The sequence below is a fragment of the Schistocerca nitens genome, chromosome 10 (genome assembly GCF_023898315.1).
Source record: "Schistocerca nitens isolate TAMUIC-IGC-003100 chromosome 10, iqSchNite1.1, whole genome shotgun sequence".
Classification (NCBI taxonomy): Eukaryota; Metazoa; Arthropoda; class Insecta; order Orthoptera; family Acrididae; genus Schistocerca; species Schistocerca nitens.
In genome coordinates, this window is record NC_064623.1 from 71424969 (window position 1) to 71449460 (window position 24492).

At 39.7% G+C, this 24492-nt stretch overlaps 2 protein-coding genes across 2 annotated transcripts in view; one reads left to right on the forward strand and one right to left on the reverse strand.

Moving 5' to 3' along the window:
* LOC126209879 (thyroid adenoma-associated protein homolog) overlaps positions 1–7605 on the reverse strand; it is a 239739-nt gene extending 232134 nt beyond the window's left edge. The window contains exon 1 of the mRNA XM_049939003.1: positions 7291–7605. Within this exon, the coding sequence (XP_049794960.1) occupies positions 7291–7405 (115 nt within the window). The 5' untranslated portion in view covers positions 7406–7605. The remainder of the gene's footprint in view (positions 1–7290) is intronic.
* Positions 7606–7935: 330 nt separating this feature from the next.
* Positions 7936–24492, forward strand: part of LOC126210480 (DNA repair protein XRCC1-like) — a 60921-nt gene continuing 44364 nt past the window's right edge. The window contains exons 1-5 of the mRNA XM_049939713.1: positions 7936–8192; positions 8298–8495; positions 8588–8719; positions 13853–14102; positions 20404–20548. Coding sequence (XP_049795670.1) covers positions 8142–8192; positions 8298–8495; positions 8588–8719; positions 13853–14102; positions 20404–20548 — 776 coding nt within the window. The 5' untranslated portion in view covers positions 7936–8141. The remainder of the gene's footprint in view (positions 8193–8297; positions 8496–8587; positions 8720–13852; positions 14103–20403; positions 20549–24492) is intronic.

Sequence of the window (24492 nt, forward strand, 5' to 3'; positions counted from 1 at the left end):
GTCACTCCTGTAAAAATTGAAACCTGGCCTTTACTCCAATGATACCCTTGTACTTCTTATGGGAGAATTACAGACCAGTTCTCAGCAAAATTACAGTGAAGCACTAAACATAGTTCTTCAGCCTGTAAACATCCTTTCACTTCTGAACTGTGTTGTTGTTGCAATTTCTTCAGACGCTGGTGTGTTACTGTTTTCACTGACCATTAACAGAGTTCATCAATGTAACTGTCAAAAGGCAACAGTTTTCTTAATTAGTTAATTTTCCTCCCGTGCCTCATATGTAATTTCTCAAGAGTTATCTGCTACGTCTTCTGTAAAAACAGTCCTCCCTTTCCAGAGCAGTAGGCACATTCTCGAAACAAACAAGTCTCTCACTTTACATCACAGACTACTAATGACTTCACATGCCCAACTAAGGTGTCATGTGTCACAAGCTCCAGTAAGTTATTCCAAGTTACCACACAAAGTCAAAATTCACACATAAACAGACATATCTAGGTGGGTGTGGAACTACTCACTTAGGACGTAGTGCTTAAAATTTTGATCTTCCAATATGTGAAGTTGTATAGTTGCTCTTATAAACTGCAAAAGTTTCTTTAATACTACGAGTCATGTACCTCTTCACTTTCAGAACTTTTTGACCTTCAACTGTTACAGTTATAGTGTCTTTTTTGTTGACTCTGACGAGAACTGTTCCATTTATCTTCCATATAAAATGACTAAACTATTTGAACTTGAGTTGCTTCTACAGGATGCCCATAACAGGGATCTGGTCTTCCAAAAATGCCTTTTACAGACCTCACATTTCTTGATTTGTCTACCAGGTACGTTGATACTGATGGAATGTGGTTCAAAATTGGTTTCTTCGAAAATGTCTCTGGAATAATAGTTAAAACTTGCATCTTTTCACTGTAGGATGTACAATATTCAAAAGCTGAATTGATATTTGTGAAAAATTCCTGGCAAGAGGTGCAAGAGTGCTTTGGTTCATTTTCTGATTCAGAGTATTTAATTCTTCCTATATTGATGCAAAGTCTGCATCATCTGCACCACAGGAGGCTTCACTTTGTTCAGATTCTATCACTGTTATTATTCTGTCAAAACATTTAGGTCACAAAAAGTTGTCACTGGAAACATCTTCACTTTGACACAGAGTATTCAAATGAGAACACTTATTCCCAACCTGAACAAAGTCTGTTTCTTTGTTTGTCTTATACCTTTTATGGGGGTCAACAGAAACCTCCGATCTTACTCGTCGGCTTTGACCCGTGACGTAAGCGTGTTGTGGTGTGTGACGTCATTACGGCGCGGAGTTTTGTTTGTGATTGTGGCGTGTTTGTAGATGTCGTGGCGATGTTTGTCGTGCCCTCTGGTGGTGTGTTCATGGTTTACGTTTGTTTGGTTTGTTGGGGTCAGTTTGCTGTTGCTCAGTGGTGAGTGCTGTGTTCGTGGTTTTGAAGCGGAATTTGTATTAGTGAGTTAACGGTTTTGTGTGATGGTTAATGTAATGGTAATTGCTGTACGTCGTGTGAGTTTGTTATTGAGTGTATTCGGTTGTGGTTTTTTGTTCAGGAATGGATATGAAAGACCGCATGAATAGTGTTCGGTTGAGGGCGATGATGGGTGAGATACCGTTAGACCTGATCAAGTTTCTACAGCTATTCGGATTAATTGCCGAAGTTGTAAAGTGCTCTCTTTGCCGTGTGTGTGTGTGTGTGTGTGTGTGTGTGTGTGTGTGTGTGAGATTGTGGTGGCCAATCTAGGTTGTGGGGCTGGAACTTTTTTGTGGTAAGTTCCATTTTTGTTTTGTTTTTGGTGTATGTGTTGTGTATTGGGTATAGGGAAGTGTTTCATTGAGATTTGTGTCTATGAAGGTTGGTATTGGTATTCGTATTGGAAGAAGTGTTTGAGATCATAGGTCATGGGTAGTGGTCGATATGGGATTGGTAACTGGTGTTGAGCTATATAGCTGGAGGGAAGTGTTAATCTCAATGTTTGGCGGAGTATGTCGATTTTTGTAATTGGAGATGGGATCGGGAGTTGCTGTTGAGCTATATAGGTCAAGGGAAGTGTTCGATCTCAATTTATGGGATCGGGAGCTGCTGTAGATGTATGTAGGTTCAGGGAAGTGTTTGTTTGTTATGGTTTGTGGTGGTTTTTCATTTTTGTATTGGGTGTTGGGATCGGGAGAATCTGTTGAGCTATATAGGTCAATGGAAGTGTTCGATCACCATTTATGGGATCGGGAGCTGCTGTAGTTGTATGTAGGTTAAGGGAAGTGTTTGTTTGCTTTGGTTAGTGGTGTTTTTTGAGTTTTGTATTGGGGGAAGGGATCGGGAGATTCTGTTGAGCTATATAGCTCAAGGGAAGTGTTCGATCCCAATTTATGGGATCGTGAGCTGCTGTAGATGTATGTAGGTTTAAGAGAAATGTTTGTTTGCTATGGTTTTGTTGTTTTTTTTATTTTTGTATTGGTGGATGGGATCGGGAGATTCTGTTGAGCTATATAGGTCAAGGGAAGTGTTCGATCCTAATTTATGGGATCGGGAGCTGTTGTAGATGTATGTAGGTTTAAGGGAAGTGTTTCTTGAGTTTTGTATCGGGGGATGTGAACGGGAGGTTCTGTTGAGCTATATAGGTCAAGTGAAGTGTTCGATCCCAATTTATGGGATCGTGAGCTGCTGTAGATGTATGTAGGTTTAAGGGAAATGTTTGTTTGCTATGGTTTGTTGTTTTTTTTAATTTTTGTATTGGTGGATGGGATCGGGAGATTATGTTGAGCTATATAGGTCAAGGGAAGTGTTCGATCCTAATTTATGGGATCGGGAGTTACTGTAGATCTATGTTGGTCAAGGGAAGTGTCTGATTCTGGATAAGAATGTGTTTTTTTTTGTATTTGGTCAGTTTCGTGATGTTGATTTTTTTCGTTGTTTTGCGTGGTTTTGTATGGCGGTCGGTGGCTACATTTGTGTATATTTAGTTTCTCCCCACCCAAAAACCCCCAATTTCCCACGCTTGTCCCGTTAGAGTCATTAGGATTTTTGTGAAACCTGTGTATTTCAGTGTTTATGATACGTATGCGATGTTTTTATATCCGCCATATTGGAATTGTCGTTTATGGTCGTTTCCGCCATATTTGTGACGTCATGGGTCAAAGCCGACGGGTAAGATCGGACGCTTCTGTATTTCCTTTTATGGATATGCAAATAGTCAGCACACTTCACTCTCCTGTGGCTCCATTCAGAAGATATTTCAAACAGTCCTTTTCACAAAACACACTACAACTTTGTGAACTGGCAAATTCCTCACGAAAACACTGAACTCACTGGATGGCCTCAGATTTCTTAGAAGCCTCTTCAGTAAACAAATTAGCACTGAACAACTACAATACACAAACCTGCAATGAACAACCACGACAAAGAAACTGACAAGAAACTATAACAAAGTGTAAGAAATATCTGCAACAATGAAAATGAAAAGAAATAACTGCAACAAAGAAAGTGATAAGAAATAAATGCAACAAAGACAATAGAAATAAACATTGTAACAAAGAAATTAGTATGAAACAACTTCAGTGAAGACTTACATTACCCTTGAAAGTTTTTTTAAAAATAAATAAATAAATAAAACCTGTCCAAATTAAAAGTGGAAGCTCTCCTTTACAGAGAATATAGTACTACACATGATACTAATCAACAGGAAAAAAATCTTTCTGGATTAGCACTTTTGAAAAAAAATCTGTAAATTATAAAAAAATTTAAAAGGCAACAGTAAAAGAACTTTGGCAGACGTGTCCAAACGGGGGATACCATTGTAATCATAAAGCAATTATCTTTCAAATGAAAAAAACTCTAACAAAATATCTAGAACTGTTACAGCGGTACAGCATTTTAAAATTCTTTTACGAAATTCGCATCTTCAAATTGGTGTTTGCAGTGTCATCTATGGAGGCCTTTATCTCAGGGCTGGAATTTTTTTGGAGGGGGAGGGGGGGGGGAAGAAAAAACACCTGATTCTTACTTACTCCTGAATTTTCACATATGCTAAATTCAATAACATCCGAGACCATGAAGGTAACCCCCCCCTGCCTGAAGTGACACAGATTATGATCAGTCAATTCCTTCACTGCACAATAACAACACCACTAAAGCAGAGTTACTAAATACAGTTTCCTGAAATTTCTTCACCAAAGAGGATGAAGCAAATATTACAGAATTCGACCCAAGAACATTTGCCAACACGAGTAGCTAAGTAGTAGATATCCTCGGTGTAGCAGGGCAGCTTAAATCACTTAACAGAGGTAAGGCCTCTGGTCCCGATTGAATACCAGTCAGGTTCCTCTCAGAGTATGATGGTAAAATAGCTCCATATTTAGCAATTATACACAATTGATTGCTCACTGAAAGATCCATATCTAAGGACTGGAAAGTTGCATGAATCACAACAATACCAAAGAAAGAAAATAGGAGTAATCTGATGAATTATAGATTCATATCACTAACACTGGTATGCAATACAGTTGTGGGAGATATACTGTTTGAACATTATGACAAGGGATGCCAAAGTGATTCCATATTTTTAGATTTCCAGAAGGCTTCTGACACTGTTTCTCACAAGTGATATCAAATTAAATCACATGCATATGGAGTATCGCCTCAGTTATGTGACTGGAACCATGATTTGCTGTCAGATAGGTCAAAGTTCATAATAATTGACAAAATGCATCAACTAAAACAGAAGTAATATATGACATTCCCCAATGAAGTGGTACAGGCCCTCTGTTGTTCCAGATCTACATAAACGATTTAGGAGACAATCCGAGTAACAATCTTAGATTGTTAGCAGATGATTCTTTCATTTATTGTCTTATAAAGTCATCAGATGATCAAAACAAATTGCAAAACGATCTAGAAAAGATACCTGTATGATGCGAAAAGTGGCAATTGATTCTAAATAATGAAAAAGTGTAGTCATCCAGATGAGTACCAAAAGGAGTAGGGCCTATGCTAAATTTTGGTTACATGATATACCACATAAATCTAAAGGCTGTAAATTCAATTATGTACTTAGGAGTTACAATTACAAACAACTTAAGTTAGAATGATCACTTATATCATTTGTGGGGAAAGCAAACCGAAGACTGAGTTATTGGCAAAACGCTGAGAAAATGCAACGGGTTTACTAAAGAGACTGCCTGCACTACACTTGCATGTCCTCTACTTTTCAGTGTGGGATCCACATCATATAGGATCAACGGAGAATATAGAAAAAGTTCCAAGAAGGGCATCTCATTTTATACTATTGCGAAACAGAGAGTGAGAGCGCCACCAATATGATACGTAAATTGGGGTAGCAATCGTTAAGCAAAGGCGCTTTTCATTGTGGCATGATCTACTCATGAAGTTTCAATCACCAACTTTCTTCTCAGACTGTGAAAGTATTTTGTTGGTGTCCACCTACATAATAAGTAATGATTATCATGTCTGCCCAGTTAGCTGTGCGGTCTAAACGCATGGCTTTCTCGGACTGGGAAGGAGCGCCTGGTCCCCAGTACTAATCCGCCCAGTGGAACTGTGTCGAGGTCTGGTGAACCGGCCAGTCTGTGGATGGTGTTTAAGCAGTTTTCCATTTGCCTCGGTGACTGTGGGCTGGTTCCCCTTATTCTGCCTCAGCTACACTATGTCACCACATACGCGTACACCACCATTACTCTACCACGCAAATATAGGGGTTACACTCGTCTGGTGTGAGATGTTTCCTGGGGGGGGGGGGGGGGGTGAATTACTGTTATTCCCATCTTCGGCTGAGGAGCTATATAGGTCAAGTGAAATTCCGCAGTTCTCCTGTTAGTTTCATTCTGTTGCTTGGATTACTTATTTCACATGTTATTTATGTTTGTTTGTCACTGTAATGAATGACATTATGGTTGCCATATCGTATATGCTTGAAATGGAAGTGTCTTCCATCTTGATGATGTCACAAGTCAAAGCTTACTGTGGTGTATCTGGATTGCCCCCATCCAATACCCTCCACTTATTGAGGTTCTCCTGTTAGTTTCATTCTGTTGCTGGGGTTACTTATTTTACACGTTATTTATGTTTCTTTGTCTTTGTATTGAGTGCATTATGTTTGTCATATCGAATATGCTTGAAATAGTGGTGCCTTCCATATTGATGATGTCACAGGTCAAAGCACCTAGGTCGAATCACAACTTTTGGTTTTGCCCAAAATTCCAGCAGAATTACCCCCCGAAAATACAATTTTTGATACATTTAGCTTCAAAATGCCATACAAATTTAAGAAAAAACAAATGAAACAATTAATAAAATACATTACAGTATATAAGTGCTTTCCAATTAAACAAATTTTCGTACTGTTTGAATGGGTCAACTGAACCTGCAAATACCAGATGTCGGCTTCATCTCACAATGTAATGAAGTTGTGACACGTAATACCATATATGCACAGTCAGAAATAGAACAGAATGCTGATGATATTTTCCTACACCTAGCTGATGTTTTGAAATGTAAGTTGTGCCAACAGACTGATCTGTAGCATGGCCCAAAGCCTTGGTTACATTTAAAGGTGAGCATGTAATTGTCAATTGCCAAAGTGGATTAGAAGACTTCAGTTAATCCATCCAAACTGTCCAAATTAACAGCATTCTTTGATAAGGAATTATATTCCGGCATAACACTACTCCTAGTTCCCAAGAGTGTTGCAAGAGCAGAGCAATATTCTCAACAAACAGATTCTTGGGCGCTCCTCACTCTAAAGCCTTCAGTCCTACATCTACCTATAGACAAAAATTTGACTTGCATAACAAAGGTTTAATATTCACGAACGTGATGCAATGCAAAACGAATTAAAGTTTCATGTCCAGTCAGTAAGGACATCAGCTTTTACAACTTTAGCGACGAATAGTACAATGCAAATGTTTTCCACATAAGTTAAAAATTAATTCATCATTCTCACTCCTCCTATTTAGCAGAAGAGTTTTTAGAACATCATGTGAAATACAAGAGATTTATAAGAAAGAGGTGCAAAACCAAGTAGTGCAATTTCTGTTTAGATAAAACCAAAAATAATTTAATAAATTATTTTACTAAAGAAAGAAAGAGTGGGGGGGCGGGGGAGAGGGAGGGAGGGAGAGATAATGAGCATGGTTCCAGCAGACTACATGAAATTACTTTCAGGCATTACATTCTCAGTATGCTAAACCCGAAGACCGACAAGTAAACTTGGTCTTCCAAACTGATTCACGTCAAATGCAGCCTTAACACTACGCACCTGCTTCTAAAATGAAGTCAGCTTTGACGTCCACCGACTCGAACTGCTTCCCTTCGCCTCGTTGTCCTGGTGTATTGCGCCGTTTCCCAGTTACTCGAAGTGTCATAGTAGCCATGCCAAATCCTTGCCCCTTTTATAGGTGTAAATTAAAAATACGCTCGATTTCGACAATTTCCAACAATGATTTCGAACACTATATGTTCGGAAATGTAAGGTTTTACACTAGTTGGTTATTCTACATATCAGAGTCACCACGATCTGCTACAAACAATAAATACGTGCTCCTTGTGTTGTAGTACTTCGCTGTAAACAACACTTAGCTGACCACTTTGTACGTAAGTCGTAAACACTTCCACAGTCTTTCACTAACAAACTACAATGCATCTTCTGCGTAAAGATAAAACACAGGTCTCACAGCAGCAGGTCAGCAGGAGACAAATCTTATTCCTTTCTAAAGTACAACACATAGAGAATTGTAGCACTTTTCACAAATTTGTTTTTACATTGTGTATATTTGGTGAGTCCTTTCAAACATTTGAATATAAGTTGATACAATTTCCAACAGTAGGAGTGAGGAACTATTCATATCTTAGGCGCTCAGTGGAACATTTTTCGCGCCAAGATATAACATCATATATCCCTCAAACAGTGTACAATTTGTTGTGGTGGCGTGGTTTGTGTATGTGTTGGGCAATGTTTGTGGCGTGTGTTTGTAAAACAGTGCTATAGATTGTACGCCCGGATGTGAAGTTCATATTAGTGATATTTTAGTTTAATTATTACATTTCATATGCAGACAATTGTCACACGAAATTTATTTCTGTTTCTGTCGCAACGCGTGGAATGCCAATATGCCCATGATTAAGTTTGATCGTGTTGTAAGCTGTAGCAGCGAAGATCCCGTAAGTTCTGAAAATACAATCCTTGTTATGTGTGTAAAAGTAGTGGTAGATTTTGTATGTTGTCATATGATTCTTGAGGTAAAACTTTATTCATTTTTACTACAGAATCACCCTGCCAAAAATCTGTTAAGGACTGAAACCTACAAGAAATGGAAATGTAAGAACGCAGGAGAAGACCAGATTTCAGTAGTGTTACAGCTAGAGAAATCATCATTGATCAGTTCTGTAGATATTGGAAATGAACACTCTGCATTCGTAGAAGTCCTTGTTGCTCGGTCTTCGGGAGACGCGGAAGATTTCAAAGTAAACTCTAAAGCTTATATTATTGATATCAGACAATGTTCCATACAGTCATAAAGTATGTTTCTGCTGAGGTGTTAACTTTTTTTATTTAGGTTCTCCTAGTAGCGTCTTCGTTTATGACACCAATGGAAGCACGAAATGGGGAGCATCCCAACAGGGTCCGAATGTTCAGCCGCGACCAACTTAGCAAACCAGCAGTAGATGAAAGATGGGATCGTGTAAAGGTACGGTTGGAATCACAAATGCAAAACACACACACACACACACACACAGTGTGTCACATTTGATGTTTTTTTCATTATGGAATAATTTATGTGTAGTGTGCCCAGTAGTGAACAGTGTAGCACTAGACTTTTAAATTATGAAGTTTCCCTGAATTCCTACTACAAAAACCTCGACTAACTAGGCCTGTGATTATGTAAATGCCTGTATATATATTAATCGTAACTTTTTGTTCTTAAACTGTAATGACATACATACCCTGCATCTTTGTAAAAATGATCCGCATGTGAATAAAACTGACTACTTAAAAGTGGTCCACGGATGATTGGAAGTGGGCTCGAGAACTCTAAGAGATATTATAGTTAAGGGAGAGGTTAACTAAGCTGCAAATTCCTTATAGAGTCTATCAGGTACTCCTTCAGATCCATGGGCTCTGCATAATTGTAGCAAATTTATCTATTTCTTAATGTCACTGACATATGTATCACTATTTTTGCCATGGAGTGAGAAGTAAACTGTGGCAGAACTCATGGATGTTTCTTTGTAAATGAATGTTTGAATATGGAGGTCACGTTCCTGTTTTTGCTTTGCTATCCCTGATTTTGGTTCCTGTGTCAACCATGAGTGTTTCGGGCCGCTGACAGCCTTAACATATGACCATAGTTTGTGTGTGTTTTCTTTCCATAATCTTCCGCGAAGATTGTTGTTCCGTGCATCACACAATGTGCTGTCAGTTTCACTTTATTTGTCGACTGAAATATCTTGCATGTTACTTATGTTTGTATGCAGGTGTTGTGATTTATCATGTGGGTGCCACCTTGAATATGCTCAAAACAAATGTGCAAGCAGGTAGATGCAGTGTTTCTTGGTTTCTGAAAAGCATTTCACTCAGTACCACATATACACTTACTGTCAGAAGTACTATCTTACAGGGTATAGAGTGAAATTTGTGACTGGATTGAGGGCTTTTGGTATGGAGGACACAGCATGTTATTTTAGATGGAGACTAACTGTCTGATGTTCAGGTAATTTCAGGTGTGCCCCAGGAAAGTGTGTTGGGATCCTTGCTGTTCATGTTGTATATTAATGACCTTGCTGACAATACTAATTTCTTTTTCCCAGATGATGCAGTTATCTATATTTGAGAAAAGCTGCACAAATATTCATCAGATTGGTTGGTTGGTTGATTTGGGGGAAGGGACCAACTAGCGAGGTCATCAGTCCCGTCCAGTCCCGGAAGGAAGTCAGCCCTGCCATTTCAAAGGAACCATCTCAGCATTTGCCTGCAGCAGTTTAGGGAAATTACGGAAAACCTAAATCGGGATGGCCGGATGCGGGTTTGAACTATTTTCCTCTCGAATTCGAGTCCAGTGTGATAACCACTGTGCCACCTCGCTCAGTATTCAGTCACATCTTGATAAGATGTCAACCGGGTGCAGAGATTGGCAACTTGCTCTAAATATCCAGAAATGTAAAATTGTGTACTTCACAAAACAAAACAAAAGTAGTATCCCATGACTGCAGCATCAATGAGTCTCTGGTGGAATCGGCCAACTCATACAAATACCTGGGTGTAGCACTTTGTAGGGATGTGAAATGGAATGATCGCAGTTTGTCATGGAAAAAACACGTGTTAGAATGCAGTTCATTGATAGAATACTGGGGAAGTTAGTCTACAAAAGAGATTGCTTACAAATCACCCCATCCTAGAATATTGCTTAAATGTGTGGGACCCATACCAGATAGGACTAATAGGAGCTACTGAACGTATACAGAGAAGGAAGACAGGAATGGTCACAGGTTTCTGTCGCAGAGATACTGAAACAACTGAAATGGCAGAATCTTGAAGACAGGTGTAAACTATCCCTAGAAAGTTTATTAACAAAGTTTCAAGAACTGACTTTAATCATTGCTCTTGGGATATACTACAATCCCCTATGTATTGCTCACACTGGGATCCTGAGGATAAGATTGGAATAATTACTGCACACACACAGAGGCACTTAAAACATCATTCCTCTCGCACTTCATACATGAATGGAACAGGAAGAAAACCTAATAACTGGTACAGTGGGACACACCCTCTGCCATGCAGAGTATAGATCCAAATGTAGAACACTGGTGACCACCATGTTGATGATGTCCCGGGTCAAAACATGTTGGTGAGATGCTGTAAACCTGGTAGAATGATGACATCAGTAACTTGACAGAGATAGAAAACTCAAGAAATGGCAAATGGTTGAGGTTTCTAAGAACACAAAAACATTAACAAACTAAAATCCCACAAACTAACAAGATCTCCTTGGGGATAGGAATTTGGATTCTGGGTGTCAGTGCATTAGTGCATTCAAATTTATTAAAATCGTGACGTATATTAGACCACAGTGGGGAAAATAAGGATTATTATAATAATATATCTGTGGAATGCACAATGTAGATAAAAATTGTCATGATGTAGTCATTGGTTTTGGTATCTGAGAACTGTATTGTCTTCTTACGGCCTTATTGAGACTTTGAACTGTGCTGCAGTTCTGTTTATCATCATATCTTCCATATAAAAAGGAAAGGGGGGTGGGGGTGCTGGAACAGCAGTATCGTGATCTTCAATACAGTTACCTTCTCCATTAAGGATACATAAGTCTAGTAAACATTATGATCTGTGTCACCACCATACAAACAAACACATCACAAGTATTATCACACTTCATAGAATATACCAATAGGCTCATGTTGTACACTAGACTCTGTCCATTTATTGCTGCATGCTTTGTTTTACATCTCTGATGCAGTCATTGTTTCTTTACAGAGCCTGTGTATCGGAAGAGTACCTCCCATGATAAACTGTACATATCCATACAGTTCTCTGTGAACTTTTCGTGTAAACTTGTGCGAAAGAGGTTCTGTGTGGTCCTTATTTTTATTTACATATTTATCCATGTTTAAGAATTTGCATAGAGTTGATAACATAGTTACTTATTGTATAGCAATAAGGTACATACTATATACTAATGAAAATAACAATTTTTGAAAATGTAATATACTTAAATGGATTAAAAAAATCTACTCACCAAGTGGGAGCAGAAGAAAACACGTATAAAGATTAAAGAAATGTGCAAGCTTTCAGAGCCAGTGGCTCCTTCTTCTGTCAGAAGGGTTGAAGAGGAAAGAATGTAAAGAACTGGCAAGTTTTAGGGAATGGGGAGAGTTTGGAAAAGTCACCCAGAACCTTTGGTGAGAACAAACAAAGATTAACAAGAGACCAGAAAAGCAGACCATATGATACAAAAAAATTATATTAGGAAAGAATTACAACAATAAATTGCGATTTGGAAAGTTTGTGGAAAAGTGTGGTTTGGTGAAAAACGGAAACACACAAAAACTGGAATGAATCGTATAGAACCGAGGTAAATGATGGGTAGGAAAGAAAAGTGCTGCCAAAGCAAATAAATTGGCAAAAAAATGATTGGGAGAAGGCCATGCAGTGTAGTGAACTGTAAACATAAATTTAAAAAGCAAATTTGTAAATAACAATGAACCTGTGTAAGTGTGTAGAAATCAGTACTAGAGAAGATGTAACAGAAAGATTTTGGTTGATGTGGGCGGTACAAATAAATAAACAAGCAAACTAGTATGTAAGGTCAAAAACAGATGACTCTTTGAACAAGTTAGATGACAGCAAAGTATGACGAGTGGGTTACATAAGGAGGAAGGATAGCCACAAGAGCCATTATATCAATGAAAATGGTCAATTTTTGCAGGATAATATAAATGGATACATAAAGAAATCTATTCAACACATTGTATTCCATCAAATAAACAAATGTAAATAAGTAAAAGAACACTATACAAGAACAAATACGTAATTTCTTGAATGAAGGTACAATCAGTCTTACAAATTAATTATTAACTTACATTTTGTGTGACATAGTCTATGCTACACTGCTGCTGGAAGTATAACAAGTTCTTTTGTATACTTCAAGTAGAATCATGTTGATATCGTGCCATGTCCAGTGGCTGTACCTCTGATGGGTATTTCAGTGGCTTTTCTATCCCAGTCACTTATTTCAGTATGCCATTCTGCATTCATGGGACTATTTAAAGGAGAAACCACAGTATGGTCTTCTTCAGTGAAACGGTGTAGGGGGAGGGGGGGGGGGGGAGAGAGAGAGAGAGAGAGAGAGTTCAGTGTTTCGTCCTTCTCTCTGTCAACCTTTGTTTTGGTGCCACTGTGGTCATAAATTGTAGACAGATGGCTTTGTACCATTTACTCATTTAACCCTCGAGCAGGTGTGCTGTTTTTCATAATACGAACAGGTGCCCAGTGTAGTTTGTACATGCGTAAAGAATAGCTGTCTTTATTTTACCAGAGTAAACATGTATGAGCAAAATCACTTTTTAATCTTAGTTTTATTAGACAATGGTAAAATACACTTATGTAATATCAGGTAAAGCATAATTTCATTAAAAAATAATGAAATAAACTTCCATTATGTCACTCTGTTGTCACAGACAGGTGATACCCCACAGTAATGACCCACTCAAAGCATTAAACAGTGCAGTTGCATCAGATCCTAGCCAACTTCTTATTTGATTGCTAATTATCTCACAGACAACTGCATCATCGTAGGATTGTGCTACTAGCTTGTAATCTGGGTCATTTTCTTGCATGCAACATAAATTTTTTCTCATCTATCTCGCTGTTTATTGTATTACCGCTACTCCCTTGGAAGTATGACAACACAATTTATCACTATGTTAACCGAAGCAATAATGAAGGAATAGGTATGGGCTCATAGTTGTGAAACAACAATGAAGTGGTGCAAAAGAATTTTATTTGTGGTTAGCGCACTTTGTACATAGTGACGCCTGCTTGAGGGTTAACATAAGAGCAGCACTTCTTAGGTTTTTTCTATCATTATAAGCCTAATATTATGTGCATCAGTCTGTTAACTGTTTCTAAAAACAGGAATGACATGAGATTTTTTTCCAGTTGCTCAGCAGCTTCCATTGGTCCAGTGGCCTGCCACATCTCCAATTACGAAGAGATGCTGTCGCAACTAGAGTGAAGAATGCCCTTCGTGGTACATTTCTGAGAATTTACTGTATCCGAAAGTTAATTCACAACTCTGCCACAGGTCGTATGCCGCCAGCCGTTCAATCGACACGTGCAGTACGGTTTGACCTTCTTGAAGCTCCACACGTCACAAGAAGAAAAGAGTTCAGACGCAGTGGTCGAACAGCATCAGACAAAACTAGGCAGGTTCGTCATTCGCGAGGAAGACCCTACTGATGATGACATAAGGGTGGGAAGCCTGTTTGCTGTGAAGCATGGGGCAACTGTCGGTGGAGGCCTACTGGGTGGGCCCCACAAGCCGCCCCCGACAGGTGAGGAACTGGTGTGACACAGTTGCTATGTCTCACTCCTTCCTATTTCTGTTAGAAATTACTGTCTATTACGACTGAATTAGATACGCTCCTTATCACTTACACTCTTGTTTTCCTTCCCCATTGTCAAGAAAAAGGTATCAGAGACTAAGACAGAGGACGAATGTACCCGAGTAACTACAGAGTGATCTTTGATTGACAAAATGTGTTTGTTGAAAGTACGATGTTTATTGCCTATGTGTGAAAGATAAAATCTTTCTGGATAACCATCTGGCCATCAGAAGAAGAAATCAGCATACATTTACTCAGTGTTGCTTTTTTCAGCTTCATTTAAGGTTGAAACATTCAGTTTGTGGGGATAGTGCATAGTCTTCAGATCGTATAAAAATTTTCAAGTTTGTCACTAGTAAGAAAGAATGCTAAGCACACAAGCTTTTGTCCAGAAGGCCTTCTTCTGAAATAGATAACATACAAACACAGCTCACACACGACCACTGTCTCTGGTCACTGTGGCCAGACTCTGCTTCTCCCATTTGGTCACTGTGGCCAGACTCTGCTTCTCCCATTGTGTGCAGTTGCTCACAGTCCAGCTTTGGCGCCCAGAGACAGTGGGCGCGCGCGCGCGCGCGCGCGTGTGTGTGTGTGTGTGTGTGTGTGTGTGTGTGTGTGTGTGTGTGTGTGTTTTGTCTATTTCGGAAGAAGTTCTTCTGGCCAGAAGCTTACATGTTCAGTAGTCTTTTTGTTGCGCCTGTCTGCAACTCAACATCTGCACTATATTGTGAGTAGCAATCTGTCCTTTTCATAATATTATCATTATTCCATCCTGGATTTCCCATTGTCTGATTTTCACTAGTAAGAAAATGTTTTAGAAAATTAGTTTCACCATCAGTCCATAGGAGAAGATCATGAAATAATTCCTTTCTCTTGACATTATGTTCCTGGGAGACATGTATCTAGTAATGGGCGGTGTACAGAACTTGAGACTTTGAATGCTCGTTAAGGATTGACATCATTGATGAGCTTTTAGATAACACCGTGCTTCAGACCTGACTGATGCAGCTGCTGTATGTGAGGTAGGACTTTATGAAAAAGCTCAACAACCATTTGACTTGCTGTCAATGGCTCAGTGCTTCATCTACATGGTTAGTGATCACCTTTATGACTTCCATTGTTTTTATTCCGCCCTGGAGTTTCCAGTATCATATCAGTATTGCCAAGAGGTGGATCCGAATTACTTCCTGATCCTCAGTTCATTTACCAAAACCCAATGAATGATGGGAAAAGTAAATTTATTTGTTCTCGATTTATGCTTTCCACCTTCTGGAATTTGGTGCATACTTAATGTTTCCATTAGTTCTTGTTATAGGTGACCTTAATGTGTGAGCACCACTCTCACTCCATTCTCACTATTCCAAACATGCTTCAGACTACCGAGAACCTAATTTCATTTTCCTTGTTTACCTCTGCATCCACCTACATACTCTGTAAGCCACCGTAAGGTGCGTGGTGAAAAGGGTACCTTGCATCACTTGTTCCACTTCCAGTGGAGCAAGGGAAAAATTACTGTCAGTATATTTCCATACGAGTCCTTGGAGTCCGTACTCTAGATGTAGGCTACATCGATGGCAGTAGTCATCTGGCAATCTGTTACGAATGACAGTTCTCTAAAACTTTCTCAGTAGTTAGAAACTAATTCGCTGACTCCAAATTCCTTGACATCAGCTGTATTAGGTATAGATTTACTATCCAGTAGCGACTGTTTCTCCATTGTGTTTCACAAAAAAAAGTCTCCTTCCGTCTGGGAATTCCCATTTGAGTTTGCAAAGCACCTTCTTACAACCAATCGCATGTTCTCATTCCATTTCGGTGTCACTTGGCAACATCACACACAGAGTGTTAATGGACATAACTGTCAAGCAGCACACTTTCAAATTGCTTCAGTCTCTTCCTTTAATTCAACCTGGTGGGGATCCCAAACACTTGAGCAGTATTCTAGAATGAGTTGTACAAGGTTTCTTATTCTTTCTTCAGTGTCGTCAGAGTTTAAGTAATTGTTTATTTCCGTTGGAAACATCACTGATCAGAAATATAGTAACTCATTTCTGGTGAACACTGTTGTTGTTGTTGGGGGGGGGGGGGGGGGTAGTGGTGGTGGTGTCTTCAGTCAAAAGACTGCTTTGATGCAGCTCTCCAGCTACTACAACCTACCCCCCCCCCCCCCCCACACACACACACACACACACGCGCGCGCGCCCACTCTCTCTCTCTCTCTCTCTCTCTCTCTCTCTCTCTGTGTGTGTGTGTGTGTGTGTGTGTGTGTGTGTGTGTGTGTGTGTGTGTGTGTGTGTTCCCTCCAATACTAAATTGGTGATCCCTTCATATATCAGTATGTATCATATCAACCAATCCCTTCATTTAGTCAAGTTGTTCCACACATTTATTATCTCCCCAGTTCTGTTCAGTACTTCCTCATTAGTTATGTGATCTACCCATCTAATCTTAAGCATTCTTCTGTAACACCACATTTCAAAAGCTGCTGTTATCTTTTTATCTAAACTGTTTATTGTTCATGTTTCATTTCCATACATGGCTACGCACCAGACAAATACCTTCAGAAAAGACATCGTAACACTTAAGTCTATATTCGATGTTAACAAATCTCTCATCTTCAGAAACGCCTTTCTTGCCATTGCTAGTCTACATTTTATATCATCCCTACTTTGGCCATCATCAGTTATTTTACTGCTCAAATAGCAAAACCTGTATACTATTATAAGTGTCTTGTTTCCTAATCTACTTACCTGAGCAACACCTGGTTTAATTCGAGGACATTCCATCACCCTTGTCTTGTTTTTATTGATGTTCATCTTATATTCTCCTTTCAAAACACTGTCCGTTCTGTTCAACTGCTCTTTCAAGTCCTTTACTCTATCTTATAGATAGGCAAACATCAAAGTTTTTATTTCTTCTCCTTGAACTTTAATTTCTATCCAAATTTTTCTTTAGTTTCTTTTACTGTTTGCCCAATGTACAGATTGAATAAGATCTGGGATGGACTACAACCCTGTCTCTCTCCCTTCTCAAACGCTACTTCCCTTTCATGCCCCTCGACTCTTATTACTGTTGTCTGGTTTCTGTACAAGTTGTAAATAGCCTTTTGGTCCCTGTATTGGACGTCGTGCTATGTTCAGAATTTCAAAGAGACTATTCCACTCAGTATTGTCAAAAGCTTTCTCCAAGTCTACAAATGCTGTAAGTCTAGGCTTGCCTTTCTTTAACCTATCTTCAAGGATAAGTTCTAGGGTCATGTTCTTACATTTCTCCGAAATCCAATTGATCTTCCCTGCAGTCGGCTTCTACTAGTTTTTCCATTCTTCTGTAAAGAATTCATGTTGGTATTTTGCAACCATGACTTATTAAACAGATAGTTCGATAGTATTCACTTCTGTCAGTAACTGCTTTCTTTGGAATTGGGATCAGTATATTGTTCTTAAAATCTGGGGGTATTTTGCCTGTTTCATACATGCTACTCACAAGGGAACCTCCCCATCGCACCCCCCTCAGATTTAGTTATACGTTGGCACAGTGGATAGGCCCTGAAAAACTGAACACAGATCAATCGAGAAAACAGGAAGAAGTTGTGTGGAACTATGAAAAAAATAAGCAAAATATACAAAATGAGTAGTCGATGTGCAGGATAGGCAACATCAACGATAGCGTAAGCACGGGAATGCCGTGGTCCCGTGGTTAGCGTGAGCAGCTGCGGAACGAGAGGTCCTGGGTTCATGTCTTCCCTCCGGCGAAAAGTTTAATTTTTTATTTTCAGATGATATCAACGTTCACGGCATTCACACATAATCAACTTCGTTCTCCAAAATTCCAGGACATTTTCAGATTTGCTTGGACGTATGCAGGATTTGACGGTCTACACAGGGAAAAATTTGAAAACATTAAAAACATGTTTTGACAGAGCACAGGGAAAACTGTGCAACTGTGAAAATGTTGCATTCATTTGTTGCAGTATATGTTACAAACTCTTATGTTTTCACCACTTTTTTGGGAGTGATTATCACATCCGCAAGAAAACCTAAATCGGGCAAGGTAGAAGAATCTCTTTACCCATTCACCAAGTGTACAAGTTAGGTGGGTCAAAAACATATTCCTGTCATGTGACGCACATGCCCTCACCGGTGTCGTATAGAATATATCAGACGTGTTTTCCTGTGGAGGAATCGGTTGACCTATGACCTTGCGATCAAATGTTTTCAGTTCCCATTGGAGAGGCACGTTCTTTCGTCTACTAATCGCATGGTTTTGTGGTGCGGTCGCAAAACACAGACACTTAACTTATTACAGTGAACAGAGACGTCAATGAACGAACGGACAGATCATAAATTTGCGAAAATAAAGAAATTAAATTTTTCGCTCGAGGGAGAACTTGAACCAAGGACCTCTCGTGCCGCAGCTGCTCACGCTAACCACGGGACCACGGCACTCCTGAGCTCACAATGTCCTTGATGTTGCCTATCTTGCGCATGGACTACTCGCTTTGTATATTTTGCTTATTTTTTTTTCATAGTTCCACACAACTTCTTCCTGTTTTCTCCATTGATCCGTGTTCAGTTTTTCAAGGCCTATCCACTGTGCCAACTTATAACTAAATCTGAGGGGGGTGCGATGGGGAGGTTCCCTTGTCAGCAGATGGAATAGTTTTGTCACAGCTGCTTCTGCCAAGGGTGTCAGTAGCTCTGACAGAATGTCATCTATTCCAAGGGTCTTGTTTCGACTTCGATCTTTCAGTGCTCTGTCAAATTATTCTTGCAGTACCATATCTCATCTTCATATACGTCTTCTTCCATTTCCATATTATTTCTTTCAAGTTAGTCTCCCTTGTACAGCCATTTTCTGTACTACTTCCACCTTTCAGCTTTCTCTTCTTTGTTTAGTACTGGTTTTCCATCTGAGCTCTTGATGTTCATACAGCAGCTTCTCTGTTCTCCAGAAGTCTCTCTAATTTGCTGTAGGTGGTATCTATTTTCCCCCCTAGCAAAATATGCTTCTAAATTCTTAAATTTGTCCTCTAGCCATTCCTGCTTTGTCATGTTGCACTTCCTGTCTATCTCATTTTTTAGACATTTGTATTCCCTTTTGCCTGCTTCATTTGCTGCATTTTTATATTTTCTCCTTTCATCAGTCAAATTCAGTATGTCCTGTGTTACTCAAGGATTTCTATTGGGTCTTGTCTTTTTACATATTTGATCCTCTGCTGTCTTCACTATTTCATCTCTTAAAGCTACCCATTCTTCTTCAACTGTATTTGTTTACCCTTAGTTCTTTCAACTTATTTAGGTCCCATCTCCTTAATTTTCTACCTCTTTGCAATTTCTTCAGTTTTAATCTACAGTTCATAACCAATAAATTATGGTTGGTTGGTTGGTTGGTTTTGGGGAAGGAGACCAGACAGCGTGGTCATCGGTCTCATCGGATTGGGGAAGGATGGGGAAGGAAGTCGGCCGTGCCCTTTCAGAGGAACCATCCCGGCATTTGCCTGGAGTGATTTAGGGAAATCACGGAAAACCTAAATCAGGATGGCCGGACGCGGGATTGAACCGTCGTCCTCCCGAATGCGAGTCCAGTGTCTTACCACTGCGCCACCTCGCTCGGTTAATAAATTATGGCCAGAGTCCACATCTGTCCTTGGAAATGTCTTTAAAATTTGATTCCAAATATGTCTTACCATTATATAATGAATCTGAAACCTTCCAGTGTCTCTCATGCCTCTTCCACATAAATGTTCTTTCATGATTCTTAAACCGAGTGCTAGCGATAATTAACATGGACACATTAAGAAGGTAAAAAACAGTTTCGACAAGGACCCTTCCATTACGCTTATGAAGTGTGAGGAATGTCGATCTATTGCCAGACAGAAATCCTGTTACTTCAGCTCCTGACATCTTGGTTCTCACACTTTGATAAGGTGATAAGGCATATGATCCTAATATGTAGAAAAGTGTAGTAATAGAGAAGATCTCTCATGTGTTCTGCAGTTGTGTTGACAATTTTTTGACTATATTATGCTACAAAAAAATACAAGAAAAGTGACGTTATTAACTCCCCCTCCCCAAATTGCTACAAATTACTGCAAACTTGGTGCATCACTCCACTCCACCACTTTTCTGTAATGGTAGCAGTAAATTTAATTATTTCATGGTCAAATTAATTTAAACAAAGTGTGATCATACAGTGTAATTTCTTGGGGTAACCTGTGACAACACAAGTTAAGTGACATTGCTGTTCACAGGAGCTGCAGCAATTATGGATGCTTCAAAACCCTCTGCTTTAGCTTCAATGGACCGGCCTGGAAGGAAGCACAGTCCCACTGTCAAAACTGATGGAGAAAGTTCTGCAAAGAAGAAGGAAAATAAGCCAGCTAAGGTTTCGCCCAGGTGACAATTCAAAGCCTGTATTCTGTGTTTTGTACGAGCTGTGTGATGATATTGTCACTTACTGTAGCTATTACTGTTTATTTGTTCTCGGAATGCGGCATTTTGTCTTCACTTAGACTGTTGTTTATTTATTTTCACTACCAGTTTCTGCTTATGAAGCCATTGACTAGTGAATGCCTGTATAGAGAAGCATACATATGTTACCAATATGAACATGGCACAGTATGAATTGAGAGACCTATTCTTCTTGTTTCAGTTATTTTGGGAAATTTCAAAAGTTGATGACAACTAATAAGAAATTGAGGACATTTGCTTTAAAGGAATTGAGGAGACAGCATGAAAATTGAGGTTTGTCCCCAGAAAATGAGGACATATGGTCATTTTAATTTAATGATTAAAAGTATAATAGGAGATTTGCAATGTTGTTGTGCCTTTGGATGTTGGTCGTGTTGGAGGAGGGGAAATATCAGGGAGCCCAATGGTAGTAAAAAAGATGGGTTTTCATTTTTCAGTTCTCCCATAAGGTACCAAAACACCTAGCAATAGTCCTGCATAAACCTTAGTGCATATCCTCCTGTGAGGCAGCTTCCTTGTGCACTTTTTCCACCACCAGAAGCATCACATTGCATGACGACGTTTAAATCTCATGTTAGTACACAGTATGTAGTTCAGATTGGTGCTTTAGACTTTGCATATTTTCCATACATTAGCTTTCGTGTAAGGAAAGTTTCTAGTAAAAAGTAACTGTTGATGCATCCATTTCCAGTAAAGACATTTGTTTCTGTTTGAAGAGCCCGCAGATCTTTGGGTCCCAGGTTGTATTGTGAATTAAGCAGAGCAGATTTTAATGTTTGTTTATTCTCCTCGGTATATTTTGCGTACATTCCAAACTTGGTAATGCCACAGTCAGCTAATTTTCTCTTTTGCAGGGGTCTGTTTGTACTTTCTAAGTTAATCCTGAGTGCTTGCTTATGCTTTTGAGATCTTATTCAATTTAAAAAAAAAAATGGTTTTGACCACACACACACACACACACACAAACACACAGTGCAATATGGCTAGGGTCTGTGCTTTTTAGCAGACAGGAGGAGAATTGGCTGCTGTCTGTAACCAGCTGGAAGCTGCATTGACACCTATTGACAAGCTTTGGGCTGTCTTCAAAGCTGTGGCAACACGGGGCTACAGTGATGAGACCTATAACACGTTTGGTACCATTAGAATCCCCTGGTGACCTGGTTGTCACTGTGTCTTCAGATATGCATCATTTGACTGGTCTCTCCTCACTTAAGAGTGAGTGGTGGATTCGCATGTCACTGAGTAAAGGGCGAAAGGGAATGTCCCGCAGGGCTGGCTTCTTGAGCCTTAGCAACAGATATGAGGCGCTACCCGCAGTTGATAATACTTTTGAGCTAGCACCTGATGCCTCTTCTGTTGGGCCAGCGGCCAATTTTCATGCACAGTCTGTACAAGTTCAGAGGGTGAGTATGCCAGTCATTGGGAGTTCCGACATTAAGTGGTAAGTGAAGCCCATCATGAAAATAGCTTGCAGGGCAGGAAAAAATTCCAGTGTGCACTCAGTGTGTTTGCCAGGATGGGGGGAGGGGGCGTTTCATCTGTGATTTGGAGGAAGCTCTGCCAGTGTCTTTCGAGGGCACTGGGTTTGAATGGCTGCAAATAGTGGCACTTGATGGCACCAGTGATGCTTGCCACTTGGGTTCTGAGGCAGTCCTCTGCTCTTTCCAGCAGATGGCTGATTTGTTGAATGCAACTAGCATCGCAGGCAGGCTGCACGTTGTTATTTGTAGCATTGTACCCAGGGTCAATCATGAACCTCTGCTTTGGAGCAGAGTGAAGGTCTAAGCCAGAGGCTCGTATGGCTCTGTAATAGTGTCGGATGTGAATTTCTTGAGTTCCGCTGTCAGATGGAGAACTGTTGGGTTCCCCTTAATAGGTCAGGTGTGTACTACACACAGGAAGTGGCTACTAGGTTAATGGTGTACGTGGGGCATGCAAGTGGTGATTTTTTAGGTTAGAGAACCTCACACACACACCCCTCTCCCCCACCCCCACCCCACCTCCGCCCTTGCGATCAGAGGCAAATTTCCTGCCAAAATCGAAATTACATCAGCCACAATGTTCTCAGAGAATGCACCTCCTCACAGAATGTACATAGAAAAGATTAGTATGGAATTAGTAGACTGCAGGGGCTTCCAAGGAAAGGTCCCAGAATTAGTACTGTTTATTGAACATTATGACACCCAGAGAGTATTAAGGACAAAAAGTTGGTTGAAACTGGAAGTGAAAAGCAACCAAATCCTAAGTTCATATTGGAATACTTATTGTAAGGATAGTTTAGTCACCAATGGTGCAGCGTATTTATTGCAATAAAAAAACTTGATAGTCTCTAAGGAAGTTATCACAGATTGCGAATGTGAATTAGTCTGCGTGAAGTTAAGTACCAAAGGGCAGTCAAAAATGGTAATCGGATGCTTTTATAGACCACCTAGTTCAGTAGCACTTCAGAGAAAACTTATAGAATATCATTAATAATTTTCTTGATCATTCTGTTGTAATAGGGCGTAAATTCAACTTGACAGGTATAAATTGGGAGAGTCGTGCTACCAAGATTGGTTATTATTCAGAATGTCTTGTCCAAAAATTAATTCAACCAGTGATCCGAGAACCAAATTGAGAATCTAATGTTGTAAACCGCCAGCCGCTGTGGCTGAGCGGTTCTAGGTGCTTCAGTCTGGAATCGTGCTGTTGCTACAGTCCCAGGTTCAAATCCTGCCTCGGTCATGGACGTGTGTGATATCCTTAGGTTAGTTAGGTTTAAGTAGTTCTAAGTCTAGGGGACTGATGACCTCAGTGCTTAGAGCCATTTGAACCATTTTTTTGTTGTAAACCTTCTAGCATCAAACCGACCTCAACTTATCAAACCATTTAACTAAGAGGAAGATACCAGTGATCATAAGGCTGTGAAAGCAACTCTGACTACAGGTATCACAGGGGGTCTCAATGAGGATAGGAAAATATTTTTGCGTAGCAAGAGTTACAGGATACAAATTGCAGAGTAACTGGGTAGTCAGAATCAAATATTTGGTGCTGAGGACGGGGATGTGGAGGACAAATGGAAAACCATTCCAAAGCATCATTCAATATACCTTAGACAAATATGTTCCGAGCAAGGTCTTAAAGGATGGGAAAGCCTCTTGTGATTTAATAGCCATGTTAGAAAACTGCAACAAAAATGGAGAGAGCTCCAGCACAGATTCAAGAGCAGTCAAAACCTAGCTGAGAAAATCAATAAGCAGTTCAAAATCCTCTATTCACTCACTCAGTGCCTATACTGACACAAAAATGGGAAAGAACAGAAAGAAGGCCGAAATGCTGAGTTCAGGCTTCCAAAAATGGTTCACTGCAGAAGATCGTAATGTGGTCCCTCCTTTTAGTCGTAGTAGGAACGTTGAAATGGCAGATGTTGAGGTAGCCAATCATGGAAGAGAAAAGCAGCTTACAATGACTTAGTAGTGGAACAGCATCAGGTCCATATAAGATACATATAAGATTCTACAAAGATTATGTGAAAGAACTTACTCCCCTGTTAGCAGCAGTTTATCATAGATTATCGGGGCAACAGGGGGTACTTAGAACTGGGAAAATGTGCAGGTCATTCCCATATTCAAGAAGGGTCATAAGACAGATGCACGTAATAATAAGCTTACATCATTGACATTAACCTGTTGTAGAATTATGAAACATTTTATGCTCAAGTATTATGACATTTTTGGAGAACAAAAATCTCCGTTATAAAAATTGATATAGGTTTGCCAGTTAGAGATCTTGCAAAACTCTACTCGCTGTGTTCCTCCATGTGATCCGTAGCTCTGTAGACAACAGTGTTCAGGTAGATCCTGTGTTCCTTGACTTCAGGAAAGCATTTG